Source organism: Hypanus sabinus, chromosome 20, assembly GCF_030144855.1.
Source record: "Hypanus sabinus isolate sHypSab1 chromosome 20, sHypSab1.hap1, whole genome shotgun sequence".
Lineage (NCBI taxonomy): Eukaryota > Metazoa > Chordata > Chondrichthyes > Myliobatiformes > Dasyatidae > Hypanus > Hypanus sabinus.
Window position 1 is genome coordinate 681,073 of NC_082725.1, and position 16,036 is coordinate 697,108.

General features: G+C 38.5%; 1 protein-coding gene across 1 annotated transcript in view; it reads left to right on the top strand.

Moving 5' to 3' along the window:
- malsu1 (mitochondrial assembly of ribosomal large subunit 1) overlaps positions 1-16,036 on the top strand; it is a 39,595-nt gene that overhangs the window by 21,768 nt on the left and 1,791 nt on the right. Inside the window, exon 3 of the mRNA XM_059944928.1 lies at positions 12,005-12,086. Coding sequence (XP_059800911.1) covers positions 12,005-12,086 — 82 coding nt within the window. The remainder of the gene's footprint in view (positions 1-12,004; positions 12,087-16,036) is intronic.

The following is a 16,036-nucleotide window of genomic DNA, read 5'->3' on the forward strand; positions in this document are numbered from 1 at the left end:
TTGATAATAGAAGGGAAAAGAGTTTTTTTTTTATCCAGACATAAGTTACGATCTTCTGAAGAGGCGGAAGGAATTTAATCCAGTGAAAAAATCTTTATGGGAAAAGGGCTATAAATTTTTATTGAGCTACCCAGCAAAATTGATAATTTTCCTGGATAATGGAGAAATAAGTTTTTTCGTTGACTACTGGAAAGCAGAGACATTTGTACAAGAATTACCTGATGTCCATGAAGAGGAGTAAAGAATTAAAGAAATGAAATGGGCTAATGATGAAGACTGAAACAAGGTTGGACTTGATGGACATTTATAAGGGAAAAAAATAGTCGAGGAGTATTAATTGGGAGTAGAGACATTAATTATTTGCTTTTTTTTCTTCACTAATATATTTTCTTTTTTTTTGCGGGGGAGCTCCTGATCGATGGCTGCAAGTTTCATGTGTACAATCATGGCGATTGCCATGACCTGTAAATGGGGGGGGGGGGGTAATGTTGTGTTCTTTTTATTCGCAACATTAGTGGGGGGGTATTTTGTTTTTTTTTCTTATATATCAGTTATCTTTCTTCTATTTTTCTTCTTTTTTGCCTGGATGGTTGGGGAGAGACTCATAGCAACATGGAGAATTTTAAGGAGTTCCCAAGGTACTATGAATGATTAATTTACTTAATTTATTAAGTTTTAATGTTAATGGAATTAATGGACCTGTGAAAAGAAAAAGACTTTTAACATATATTAAGACAATGAAAGGAGATATAGCATTTTTACAAGAAACACATTTAACAGAAACAGAACATAAGAAATTAAAGAGAGATTGGGTTGGAAATGTTATTGCAGCTTCATTTAATTCAAAATCGAGAGGAGTTACAATTTTGGTTAATCTTTACCAATTAAAATACAAAATGTAATAATTGATTCTGGGGGGAGATATGTGATTATACATTGTCAAATTTTTTCAGAATTATGGACTCTTATGAACATTTATGCACTAAATGAAAATGATGCAAAATTCATACAAGAAGATTTTTTGAAATTGGCTGATGCACATGATAAAATATTAATAGGTGGAGATTTTAATTTTTGTTTAGATCCAGTTTTGGATAGGTCAACTAAAGTTGCTACAAAATCAAAAGTAACAAAACTAACTTTATCATTAATGAAAGATTTAAACCTGATTGATATATGGTGAAAAGTTAATCCAAGAGAAAGAGATTATTCATTTTATTCAAATAGACATAAAACTTACTCAAGGATTGACTTTTTTTATTATCAAAAATATTCAAGATAGAGTGAAAAGTGTGGAATATAAAGCAAGAATACTGTCAGATCATTCCCCCTTGATAATGACAATGATAATGATGGATAAGGAGGAATCGATCTATAGATAGAGATTTAATTCAATTCTATTAAAACGTCAAGATTTTTGTGATTTTATGAAAAAACAAATTCAATTTTTTTTGGATACAAAGCTACATTCAGTTGAGGATAAAATTGTATTATGGGAAGCGATGAAAGCATATTTAAGGCGTCAGATTATAAGTTATACATCTAAAATTAAGAAGGAATACGCAGCAGAAATAGATCAATTGGAAAAAGATATCATAAAGTTAGAAAAAGAATCTCAAAGATATATGACAGAAGAAAAACAAAGACAACTTGTTAATAAAAAAACTACAATATAATACACTCCAGACATATCGTACAGACAAAGTAATTATGAGAACTAAACAGAAGTATTACGAATTAGGTGAAAGATCACATAAAATTCTTGCTTGGCAGTTGAAAACAGAACAGGTTTCTAAAACAATAAATGCAATCAGAACAAGTGTAAATAAGGTTACTTATAAACCTTTAGAAATTAATGAAACTTAAAATTTTTACACTGAACTATATCAATCAGAATCAAAAAATAAGATTGCTGAGATAGATAAATTTTTATCACAAATAACTTACAAAATTAAATTTGGAAGAACAGGAAGGATTAGATATGCCCTTTACATTAAAAGAGGTTGAAGAAGCTTTAGGATCACTTCAGAGTAATAAAATCCCCAGGAGAAGATGGTTTTCCTCCTGAGTTTTATAAAAAAATTAAAGATTTATTAATTCCTCCTTTTATGGAATTAATACACCAAGTGGAAAGAATGCATGAACTCCCACAATTTTTTTAACAGCGATCATAGCTGTATTGCCAAAAAAAGATAGAGATCCTTTAAAACCAACACCATATAGGCCTATTTCTTTGTTGAATACAGATTATAAAATACTAGCAAAAATTTTATCTAATAGAATATCTAAATATTTACCAAAATTAATACATATGGATCAAACAGGTTTTATTAAAAATAGACAATCAATGGATAATATAATCCAGTTACTTAGTATAATTCATTTGACACAAAAAGAGAGAGGAAATGAGTGTGGCAGTTGCTTTGGATGCAGAAAAAGCATTTAATAAATTGGAATGGGATTTTTTATTTAAAGTATTGAAAAAATATGAGTTAGGAAAATCTTTTATACAAAGGATTAAAACCTTAAATACTAATCCTCAAGCTAAAGTAGTTACAAATGGTCAGATTTCAACACCATTTTGCTTAATGAGGTCAACTAGACAAGGCTGCCCATTATCACCTGCTTTATTTGTATTGGCAATAGAACCATTAGCTGAATTAATTAGAACAGATTCAGACATTGGGGGCTTTAGAGTTAATCAAGAAGAATATAAGATTAATTTATTTGCTGCTGATGTTTTGATTTATTTAACAAACCCATTGCAATCTTTGCAAAGATTATCTTTTAGATGGGAAGAATATGGGAAAGTATCAGGGTATAAAGTAAATTGGGATAAAAGTGAAATTTTACCCCTTACCAAAGGAAATTATAATCAATGTCGATTAGCAACTCAATTTCGATGGTCAATAAATGGGATGAAATATTTAGGTGTTAGAGTTGATAATGATGTAAAAAATTTATACAAACAAAATGATTTGCCTTTGTTAAAAAAAAAGAGGATCTTGATAAATGGATGATGTTACCAATAACATTAATAGGTAGAGTTAATGCTGTAAAAATGAATATATTTCCTAGATTGCAATATTTATTTCAAACTTTACCAATACAATTACCTCAGAAGTTTTTTCAAGAACTGAATAAATATGTAAGGAAATTTCTTTGGAAAGGAAAGATGTCAAGAATATCATTGGAAAAATTGACATGTAAATTTGATTAGGAGGGTTACAACTTCCAAATTTTAAGAATTATTGTAAAGCAAATCAACTTAGATTTATTGCGTCTTTTTTTGATGAAGAAAAACCAGCATGGATTAGAATAGAATTAGATAAGATAGGAGAAAATATACCAGGAGATTTTATATATAAATGAGAATCCAAATGGATATGGGAAAAAAAGAATCTCCTATATTAAGACACTTGATTGATTTATGGAATAAGGTAAATATGGACGATGAGATAAAGAAATCTTTATTAGCAAAAAGAACTTTAATTCAAAATAGGCTTATTCCTTTTACAATGGATAATAAACTTTTACATAATTGGTTTCAAAAGGGGATTAAATATATAGGTGATTGTTTTGAAGGAGGTATATTGATGTCGTTTGATCAATTAAAAAATAAATATAAAATATCAAATAACACTCTTTTCTGTTATTTTCAATTAAAAGCCTATTTACGAGAAAAGTTGGGACAAACAATGTTGATGCCAAAACCTAGTGAAATAGAAATATTAATTCAGAAAGGAAAATTTAAAAAATTTACATCTTGTATGTATAATTTGATTCAAAAGCAGACAATTAAATTAGGAATTCATAAATCAAGACAAAAATGGGAATCTGATCTGAATTTTAAAATTGATGGAAAAAACTGGTCAACATTATGTTCTGATAGTATGAGAAATACAATAAATGTTCGACTTAGATTAATACAATATAATTTTTTACATCAATTATATATAACACCACAGAAAATAAATAGATTAAATTCAAATATGTCTGACCAATGTTTTCGATGTAATCAAGAAATTGGTACTTTTTTACATTCTACTTGGTCTTGTTTTAAAATTCAACCATTTTGGATAAATTTAAGACTTTTATTGGAACAATTTATCGGAGTACAACTCCCACATAGTCCACTATTATTTTTATTAGGAGATATTGAAGGGACAATAATGAAATTTAAATTGAATAAATATCAGAAAAAATTTATAAAAATTGCATTGGCAGTAGCCAAAAAAGTTATCGCAGTTACTTGGAAATCTGATTTATATTTAACTATGGATCGTTGGAATAATGAAATACACAGTTGTATTCCACTTGAAAAAATTATGTATAATCTAAGAAATGAATATGATGTATTTTTGAAAATTTGGTTCCCATACTTACAAAAAATAGGATTAAATACATAGGTCCTTTGAAGATAAAATTATAGTAATTGGGGAAAGTAAAAATAAATATCAAAATTATTTTGAACTCCATGGAGCATGTGGGGATCCTCCAATATCCAGGCAATCTTTCTCTTCTTTCTTTTTTTTTCTTTCTTTAGATAAGGGTTAAGGGGGGGAGGGTTAATATTATTTTTCTTACTATTTTATTACCACATTTATTCTTTGTAATTTCTAAAATTTAATAAATAAATATTTTTTAAGGAAAGGAAAAAAAGAAGAAAAGAATTAAATAGATGAGTTGCCTCATGTGTTTCGCCGGCCACGGTTCCCTTTTCCTACCATTTTTTCCTTGCCTCAATGGAACAAACCTATCCTGAACCCAGCTCGAGTGGTCCCTAAACTTCTCCCACATTACTTCTTTGCTTTCCCCTTTGAACATCTGTTTCCAATTTACTCTTGCTAGTTCCTGCCTCATCCCTTCAAAGTTGGCCCTTCCCCAGTTAAGCACTTTACCATTTTGTCTGATTTTATCCCTTTCCTTAGCTATGCTGAAGCTAAGGGAGTTGTGGTCACTCTCACCAAAATGCTCCCCCACCAAGAGGTCTGTTACCTGACCAGGTTCGTTACTCAGAACTAGATCCAGTATGGCCTCTCCTTTTGTCGGCCAGACCACATACTGTGTCAGGGATCCTTCTTGAACACACCTGACAAGTTCAGCCCCATCTATCCCCCTTGCATTCAGGAGGTGCCAGTCAATATGAGGGAAGTTGAAATCACCCATAACTACTATCCTGTATTTTGTGCACCATTCTAAAATCTGCCTACTTATCTGCTCCTCTGTGTCCCGAGGGCTATTTAGGGGCCTATAGACTACTCCCAGCACAGTGATCAATCCCTTCCTATTTCGGACTTCCACCCAGACAGACTCAGTGGACACTCCCTCTGCAGCATCCTCCCTTTCTATAGCTGTGATAATATCCCTAACCAGCAATGCCACTCCCCCCCACCTTTTCTACCTCCCATCCTATTCCTTTTAAAACACCTGAACCCCAGGACCTGCATCATCCAATCCTGCCCTTCCTCCAATCAAGTTTCAGTAACGGCCACAACATTGTAATTCCACATACTAATCCATGCTCTAAGTTCATCCACCTTGTTCCTAATACTTCTAGCATTGAAATAGACGCATTTCAACCCCTTTAACTGGCTACAATTATGTTTCGTCCCCTGCCTGTCCTTCTTCATCAACTCAAAACTCTTAGCATCATGCCCTTGTCCTTCTAACTTAATCCCTGCACTCACATTCTGATTCCCACACCCCTGCCAAACTAGTTTAAACCCTCCCCAACAGCTCTATCAAACCTGCCTGCCAGGATATTGGTCTCCTTGGGATTCAAGTGCGACCCGTCCTTTTTGTACAGGTCACACCTGCCCCAAAAGAGGTCCCAATGATCCAGGAAATCTGAATCCCTGCCCCCTGCTCCATTCCCTCAGCCATGCATTTATCCTCCACCTCATTCTATTCCTATTCTCACTGTCGCATGGCACAGGCAGTAATCCCAAGATTACTACCTTTGAGGTCCTGCTTTTCAACTTCCTTCCTAACTCCCTGTAGTCTTCTTTTAAGACCTCTTCCCTTTTCCTACCTATGTCATTGGTACCAATATGTACCATGACCTCTGGCTGTTCTCCCTCCCAGCGCAGAATATCTTGGATGCGAACAGAAACATCCCAGACCCTGGCACCTGGGAGGCAAACTACCATCCGAGTTTCTTTCCTGCGTCCACAGAATCGCCTGTCTGACCCCCTGACTATAGAGTCCCCTATCACTACTGCCTTTCTCTTCCTTACCCTACCCTTCTGAGCCACAGGGCCAGACTCTGCCAGAGGCACGGCCACTGTTGCTTCCTCCAGGTAAGCTGTCCCCCCCCAACAGTACTCAAACAGGAGTATTTATTGTCGAGGGGTGCAGCCACAGGAGTACTCTCTAGTAAACCTGACTCTTCCCCTTCCCTCTCCTGACTGTGACCCATTTCTCTGTCCCCTGTGGCCCCGGAGTGACCACCTGCCTGTAACCTCTCTATCACCTCCTCACTCTCCCTGACCAGACGAAGGTCATCGAACTTTATCTCCAGTTCCCTAACATGGTCCCTTTAGAGTTGCATCTCGATGCACTGGGTGCAGATGTGGCTATCCGGGATGCTGGGAGACTCTAGGACCTCCCACATCTGACACTGACTACAGAAAACTGGCCTCACACACATACACTTCCTTTTGCAATCAACAACCGCCTCACCTCATCCCGTTACCGCCGAAGCCCTTTCACTCCGCTGCCCGCTGGATATGGCTACCTTCTTTTTAAACTGTTCTTGCTCAACTGGCTGACATCATGTGCCTGCGCATCTGGCCTCTCCCCCCCGAGAACTCAAAATGTCTTCCCGGTGGAAATCCTTAGGTACTCTACCGCTGCCTTCTTGTTCCCAATCAAAAACTTCTGCAGATTCCTTGCCCTTTTTAAACTCTTCGCGCTCAACAGGCTGACGTCACGCACCTGCACAGTCTGGCCTCTCTCTTCCCCCAAGAACTCAAAATGTCTTCCTGCTGGAATTCCTTAGGTGCTCTCCCACTGCCTTGTTCCAAAACATCTAGTAATATAGATCCTTAATTCCTTAAAAGTGGCGTCACAGGTTGTAAAAGAGAGTACAATGACCTTCATAGATCAATATATTGAGTACAGGAGTTGGGTTAAGAACATAAGAAATAGGAGCAGGAGTAGGCCATCTGATCCATCGAGCCTGCTCCGCCACTAAGTAAGATCATGGCTGATTTGGCCAAGGACTCATCTCCACCTACCTACCAATTCCCCATTACCCTTAATTCCCCTACTATGCAAAAATCTATCCAACCTTGTCTTAAAGTAGATTTACTAAGGTAGCCTCCATTACTTCATTGGGCAGAGAATTTCACAGATTCACCACTCTGTGGGAAAAGCTGTTCCTCCCAAATCTAGTCCCCCGAATCTTGACGGTATATCCCCTAGTTCTGGACTCACCTACCAGTAGAAACAACTTTCCTGCCTCTATCTTATCTATCCCTTTCATAATCTCTAAGATCTCCCTCATTCTTCTGAATTCCAGTGAGTACAGTCCCAGGTGATTCAATCTCTCCTCATAGTCTAGCCCCCTCAACCTGGTGAACCTCCTCCGCACCGCCTCCAAAGCCTTCAAGTAAGGAAACCAGAACTGCATGCAATATTCCAGGTGTGGCTTCATCAGTGCATAATCTTCCTGCTCTTAAATTCAATCCCCCTAGCAATGAAGGTTAACATTCTATTTGCATTTTTGATAGCCTGCTGCACCTACAAACCAATCTTTTGTGATTCATGCACAAGCACTTCCAAGTCCTTCTGCAAAGTAGCATGCTGCAATTCTTTTACCATTTAAATAATAATCTGCTCTTTCATCTTTCCTTCCAGTGGATGACCTTGCATTTACCAACGTTGTGCTCCATCTGCCAGACCCTTGCCCACTCACTTAACCTATCTATATCTCATATAACCATATAACAATCACAGCACGGAAACAGGCCATCTTGGCCCTCCTAGTCCGTGCCGAACCCTTAATCTCACCTAGTCCCACCTACCCGCACTCAGCCCATAACCCTCCACTCCTTTCCTGTCCATATACCTATCCAATTTTACCTTAAATGACACAACTGAACTGGCCTCTACTACTTCTACAGGAAGCTCATTCCACACAGCTATCACTCTTTGAGTAAAGAAATACCCCCTCGTGTTTCCCTTAAACTTCTGCCCCCTAACTCTCAAATCATGTCCTCTAGTTTGAATCTCCCCTACTCTCAATGGAAACAGCCTGTTCACGTCAACTATCTATCCCTCTCAAAATTTTAAATACCTCGATCAAATCCCCCCTCAACCTTCTACGCTCCAATGAATAGAGACCTAACTTGTTCAACCTTTCTCTGTAACTTAATTGCTGAAACCCAGGTAACATCCTAGTAAATCGTCTCTGCACTCTCTCTAATTTATTGATATCTTTCCTATAATTCGGTGACCGGAACTGCACACAATATTCCGAATTTGGCCTTACCAATGCCTTGTACAACTTTAGCATTACATCCCAACTTCTGTACTCAATGCTTTGATTTATAAAGGCCAGCGTTCCAAAAGCCCTCTTCACCACCCTATCTACATGAGACTCCACTTTCAGGGAACTATGCACAGTTATTCCCAGATCTCTCTGTTCCTCTGCATTCCTCAATGCCCTACCATTTACTCTGTATGTTCTATTTGGATTATTTCTGCCAACGTTCAGCCCGTTCTTCTAACCGGCATAAATCTCCCTGCAAGCTTTGAAAATCCACCTCATTATCCACAACACCACCTACCTTAGTATCATCGGCATACTTACTAATCCAATTTACCACCCCATCATCCAGATCATTTATGTATATTACAAACAACATTGGGCCCAAAACAGATCCCTGAGGCACCCCGCTAGTCACCGGCCTCCATCCCGATAAACAATTATCCACCACTACTCTCTGGCATCTCCCATCTAGCCACTGTTGAATCCATTTTATTACTCCAGCATTAATACCTAACGACTGAACCTTCTTAACTAACCTTCCATGTGGAACTTTGTCAAAGGCTTTGCTGAAGTCCATATAGACTACATCCACTGCCTTACCCTCGTCAACATTCCTCGTAACTTCTTCAAAAAATTCAATAAGGTTTGTCAAACATGACCTTCCACACACAAATCCATGCTGGCTACTCCTAATCAGATCCTGTCTATCCAGATAATTATAAATACTATCTCTAAAAATACTTTCCATTAATTTACCCACCACTGATGTCAAACTGACAGCCTATAATTGCTAGGCTTCCTTCTAGAACCCTTTTTAAACAATGGAACCACATGAGCAATACGCCAATCCTCTGGCACAATCCCCGTTTCTAATGACATCTTAAAGATCTCCGTCAGAGCTCCTGCTATTTCTACACAAACTTCCCTCAAGGTCCTGGGGAATATCCTGTCAGGACCCGGAGATTTATCCACTTTTAAATTTCTTAAAAGCGCCAGTACCTCCACCTCTTTAATTGTCATAGGTTCCATAACTTCCTTACTTGTTTCCCACACCTTAGACAATTCAATATCCTTCTCCTTAGTGAATACCGAAGAGAAGAAATCATTCAAAATCTCTCCCATCTCCTTCGGTTCCACACATAGCTGACCACTCTGATTCTCTAAGGGGCCAATTTTATCCCTCACTATCCTCTTGCTTTTAATATAACTGTAGAAACCTTTTGGATTTACTTTCACCTTATTTGCCAAACCAACCTCGTATCTTCTTTTAGCTTTTCTAATCTCTTTCTTAAGATTCCTTTTACATTCTTTATATTCCTCGAGCAATTCCTTTACTCCATGCTGCCTATATCTATTGTAGACATCCCTCTTTTTCTGAACCAAATTTCTAATATCCCTTGAAAACCATGGTGCTCTCAAACCTTTAACCTTTCCTTTCACCCTAACAGGAACATAAAGATTCTGTACCCTCATAATTTCACCCTTAAATGACCTCCATTTCTCTATTACATCCTTCCCATAAAACAACTTGACCCAATCCACTCTCTCTAAATCCCTTCGCATCCCCTCAAAGTTAGCCTTTCTTCAATCAAAAATCTCAACTCTAGGTCCAGTCCTGTCCTTCTCCATAATTATATTGAAGCTAATGCTATTGTGATCACTGGACCCGAAGTGCTCCCCAACACATACATCTGTCAGCTGACCTATCGCATTCCCTAACAGGAGATCCAACACTGCCCCATCTCTAGTCGGTACTTCTATGTATTGTTGCAAAAAACTATCCTGCACACATTTCACAAACTCTAAACCATCCAGCCCTTTTACAGAATGAGCTTCCCAGTCTACGTGTGGAAAATTAAAATCTCCCACAATCACCACCTTGTGTTTACTACAAATATCTGCTATCTCCTTACACATTTGCTCTTCCAACTCACGCGCCCCATTAGGTGGCCTATAATACACTCCTATCAGTGTTACTGCACCTTTCCCATTCTTCAATTCCACCCAAATGGCCTCCCTAGAGGAGCTCTCTAATCTATCCTTCCAAAGCACTGCCATAAGATTTTCTCGGACAAGCAATGCAACACCTCCTACTCTATCACACCTGAAGCAACTAAATCCAGGAATATTTAGTTGCCAATCACACTCTTCCTGCAACCATGTTTCACTAATAGCTACAACATCATAATTCCAGGTATCAATCCACGCTTTAAGCTCAAAGTCTCCTTGCATCTTCTGTATCTGTATCTTCTGCATAATTTGCTTTTCCACTTAATTTAGTATTATCAGCAAACTTAAGATACCTTACACTCAGTCCCCTCTTCCAGATTATTAATGTAGATCATGAACAGTTGCGGGCCCAGTACCAACCCCTGCAGCACACCGCTCAGCACTGATTGCCAACCAGAGTAACACCCATGTATCCCAACTTAAAGTTGTCTATTAGTTAACCAATTCTCCTTTCATGCTAAGACATCACCCCCAATTCTATGCATCCTTATTGTATGGATAAGTCTTTTATGTGGCACCTTATTGAATGCTTTCTGAAAATCCAAATAAATACGTCCATCTGTTCCCCTCTGTCTACTGAGCTGTTATATCCTCAAAGAACTCAGTAAGTTCGTCCAGTAAGGATGTTATGTTTAAGTTGTGTAAGATATTGGTGAGGCCTAATTTGAAATATTGTGTGCAGTTCAGGTCACCTACCTACAGAAAAGATTGAAAGCTTGCAGAGAAAATAATCAAGGATATTGCTGGGAATTGGGGAGCTGAGTTATAGGGAAATGTTGAACAGGTTAGGACTTCATTCTCAAGAATGTAGTCGATTTAGAAGAGATTTGATAGAGGTGTACAAAATTATGAGGGGTGTAGATAGGGTAAATGCTTTATCCATTGAGGTTTGGTGAGACTAGGTCATGGGTTAAGGGTGATAGGTGAAATGTTTAAGGGGAATATGAGTGGGAACTACTTTACTCAGAGGTTCGTGAGAGTGTGGAACAGGCTACCAGTGCAAGTGGTAGATGTGAGTTCCATTTCAACATTTAATGAAAATTTGGATAGGTAAGTGGATGAAAAGGCTATGGACCGGGTGCAGGTCAATGAGACTAGACAGATTAATAGTTCCAATGGACTAGATGGGCTGAAAGGCCTGCTTCTCTGCAGTATTAGTCTAACTCTAGATTCATCAAACATTTTAGTTTTCTGGTCATGCAAAATTAGTCTCAATGTCATTGAATTTACAGAACATAAATTAATGCTAAATAATTCCAATATTACTCAAGGTGCAGCTGGTGACCCTGGTGACATTCTGTGCGCTGCAGAACACTTCATCTCGTGTTCTCAATATTTATTGGTTATTTATTATTACTTTTTCTAGTTGCAGAGTTTGTTGTCTTCTGCACTCCGGTTGTATGCCCAGAAGAAAATGAATGTCAGGGATAATTATATATGTGCTTTGAAAATAATTTTTACTCTGAACTTGATGGGTTGTATTTTTTGTCTCTTTAGTATAAACACTTGAAGACAGGAGAAAATGATAGTGCTACCATTGAAGGCAAAGATACTGATGATTGGAAGTGCATAGATTTTGGTGAGTCTAACTGTCTTTAAACACTTTATTCAACCTTTAGTGTTGCAGGTTAAATGTTGGTGTCAGTAGTTATCAGATTACGTGGAGAATGAGAGAATTGCGAAGGATGGGTATTCTACTTTCTACAGGCACAGAAATGTTCAGTTTTGCAGCTATGGACATAGACTAGGCTGTAGTCTACAAGGTGCTACTCAGCAGAACAAAGTAGTGGGTCAAAAATCACAATTTCCTGTTCTGCATATAAACAGCAGGGAATTAGTACGGGATTGTAAATCAGATGAATCCCAAGAACTGGCACCAGTATAATGTACAAACTAACCAGCCCCCCCTCTACCATCATCACATACGTGTCCACCAATTGGCAATCACACAAACTAACCAGCCCTCTCCATCTCCATCACATGATAGTGTTTACTGATCAGCAGTCACACAAACAAACCAGCCACCCTCCATATCATGGCCAAAAGGGCAGGCAGGGTGGCGTAGGCGGTGGTGTGGCTCAATTGGTAAGAGATGGAATTACATCTTTAGAAAGGGGTGACATAGGGTCAGAGAATGTTGTATCTTTGTGGGTGGAGTTAAGAAATTGCAAGGGTAAAAAAAATTATGGGAATCATATATAGGCCTTCAAATAACAGCCAAGATGTGGGGTTGAGATTGCAGAGAGAGCTGGAAAAAGGCATGTAATAGGGTGATGTCACAGTTGTAATGGGGGAGTTTAATATGCAAGGGGATTGAGAAAATCAGGTTGGTGTCGGATCACAAGAGGAGATTTGTTGAATGCCTTTGAGATGGCTTTTTAGAGCAGCTTGTGCTCGAGCTACTCAGGGAAGAGCTTGTTCTCAAATGGCAGGGGTAGACAGCTGTGGCTGATAAAGGAAGTTAAGGACTGCATAAAAGCCAAAGAAAGGGCATATAAGGGAACAAAAGTGAGTGAGAAGTTGGATGATTGGGAGGCTTTTAAAATCCAACGAAAATAAGCTGAAAAAGCTATAAGGGAAAAGATGAAATAGGAGGACAGCAAGCCGATAATATAATGCAGGATAAGGGTCTTTTAAGAGACTCCTGGATAGTTACATGGAGCTTAGGCTGTGGGTATCCCGAGGTCATTTCTAAAATAAGGACCTGTTTGGCACAGCATCGTGTGTTAAAGGCCCTGTATTGTGCTGTAGGTTTTCTATGTTTCTAGGATACTTAAAGTTTTTTCGGTTATATAAAGATTAAAAGGGAGGTTAGAGTTGATATTGGACCACTGGAAAATGATGCTGGTGAGTTAGTAATGAGGGAGAAAGAAATAGCCCACGATCTTAATAAATACTTTGCTTCAGCCTTTACTATGGAAGACACTAGCTGTATGCCAGAGGATCAGGAGTGAGTGTCATTGCTATTACAAAAGAAAGAGTACTAGGCAAACTGAAAGGTCTTACAGTGGATATGTCACCTGGACCAGATAGACTATATCCCAGAGTCCTGAGAGAGGTTGCTCAAGAGATAATGGGTGCATTGGTCATGATCTTTCAAGAATCACTTGATTCTGGCATGTTCCTGGAGGACTGGAAGATCACAAATGACACTCCACTCTTTAAGAAGGCAAAAGAAAGGAAATTATAGGCCATTGTGCTTAATCTCAGTGGCTGGGAAAATGTTGGAGTCTATTATTAAGGATGAAGTACTTGGAGACTAATGATAAAGGCAGTCAAAGTCAGCATAGTTTCTGTAAAAGGAAATCTTGCCTGACAAATATGTTAGAACTCAAGGAAGTAACCTGCAGGATGGACAAAGAAGAGGCAGTGGATGTCATTTATTTGGATTTTCAGAAGGCATTTGATAAGGTGCTTCACATGAGGCTGCTTAACAAGATAACATCCTATGGTGTTACAGAAAAGATATTTGCATGGACAGAGGAATTGCTGATGGGCAGGAGGCAGTGAGTGGGGGAAAAAAAAGGGACCTTTTCTGGTTGTCTGCCAGCGATTCGTGGTGTTCCTCAGGGGTCAGTAATGGAACCGCTAGTTTTTAACATTGTTTGTCAGATTTAGATAATAGACTTGATGGCTTTGTGGTAAAGTTTGCAGATGATACAAAGATAGGTGGAGGGATAGGTAGTGCTGAGGAAGCAAGACTTTGACAAATTGGAAGAATGGGCAAAAAAGTGGCAGATGGAATACAGTGTTGGGAAATGTATGATAATGCATTTTGGTGAAAGGAACAGTAGTGCAGACTATTGCCTAGTGGGGAGAAAATTCAAACCTTGCACAAGGGACTTGGGAGTCCTTGTGCAAGAAGGTTAATTCAGATGTTGCGTCTATGGTAAAGAAGGGAAATGCAATGTTGGCATTTATTTCATGGAGAATAGAATATCAAAAACAAGGAGATAATGCTGAAGCTTTAAATAACTAGTCAGGCTTAACTTGGAGTATTGTAAACAGTTTTAGGCCCCTTATCTCAGGGTGTGTTGACATTGCAGAATCCAGAGGAGGTTCACGAGGATGATTCTGGAAACGAAGGGTTAACATATTAGTGTTTGGTGGCTTTGGGCCTGTACTCACAGGAATTTAGAAAAATGTGGGAGGGTCTCATTGAAACCTACCAAATGTTGAAAGAACTAAATAAGGTGGATATGGAGGGGATGTTCCCTTGCAATCCAGAACTAGAGGGCACAGCCTCAAAATTGTGAGGTGACCTTTTAGAAGGAGGATTTTTTTAAGCCTAAGAATGGTGAATCTGTGGAATGCTCTGCCACAGACTGTGGTGGATGCCAAGTCGGTGGGTGTATTTAAAGCGTAAGTTGATACATTCCTGATTGATTGGGACATCAAGGGATATGGTGAGAGGGCAGGAGTAAGGGTTCAAATGGGGTCCAGAATTAGTTATGCTGAAGTGGCAGAGTGGTCTCAATGGGCAAAATGGCCTTATTCTGTTCCTATGTCTTATGGTCTTACCTCCATCTTATGTGTCCACCAATCAGCGATGATACAAACTAACTAGAACCCCCCACCCTTAAAGGTTCATTTTATTGTCAAAATGTGCATGTATAATAGAACTCTGAAATTCTCCTCAAAATAACCATTAAATACAGAAAGACCATGGGTGTTGATGAAAGAAGACATCAACTCTCTCCCCAAAAAAGATAAATTAAACTTGGACCCCAAAATCCTCCCTTCCACACAGCAAAAAAACAGCTACAATAACAATCACCGACCCTCTACATGTAACATCTCCTAACCCCCCCCACTCAAAAAGAACAGCAATAGTAGCACTAAAACCCCTATATCCCGTCTTACACACAAAAAAATAATAGTTCACCCACCCGCTAATCGTCTACAAACATGGAAAACTGAAGGAAACCCATACAGTCTAATAATCATATAAATCTCCATCACATAAGTCTCCACCAATGAGCAATTATCTAACTAAACTCTTTCCCTGCCCATCTCTATAATGGGGGAGATCTTAAATGGGTTTTATTACATCTGTATTTACTAAGGAAACTGGCAAGGAGTCTATAGAAATAAGGCAAACAAGTAGTAAGGTCATGGAACCCATACAGATTGAAGAGGAGTAGGTGCTTGCTGTCTTGAGGCAAATCAGAGTAGATAAATCCCCAGGACCTGACGGAGTATTCCCTCGGACCTTGAAGGAGACTTTGCAGGGGACTTTGTTGAAATTGCAGGGGCCCTGGCAGATATATTTAAAATGTTGGTATCCATGGGTGAGGTGCCGGAGGATTGGAGGATAGCTGCAATTGTTGTTCCATTGTTTAAAAAAGGCTCTAAAAGTAATCTGGGAAATTATAGGCTGGTAATTTTGATGTCAAGTAGTAGGTAGATTATTGGAAGGAGTACTAAGAGATAGGATATACAAGTTTTTGGATAGATAGAGACTTATTAGGGAGAGTCAACATGGCTTTGTGCATGGTAGGTCATGTTTAACCAATCTATTAGAGTTTT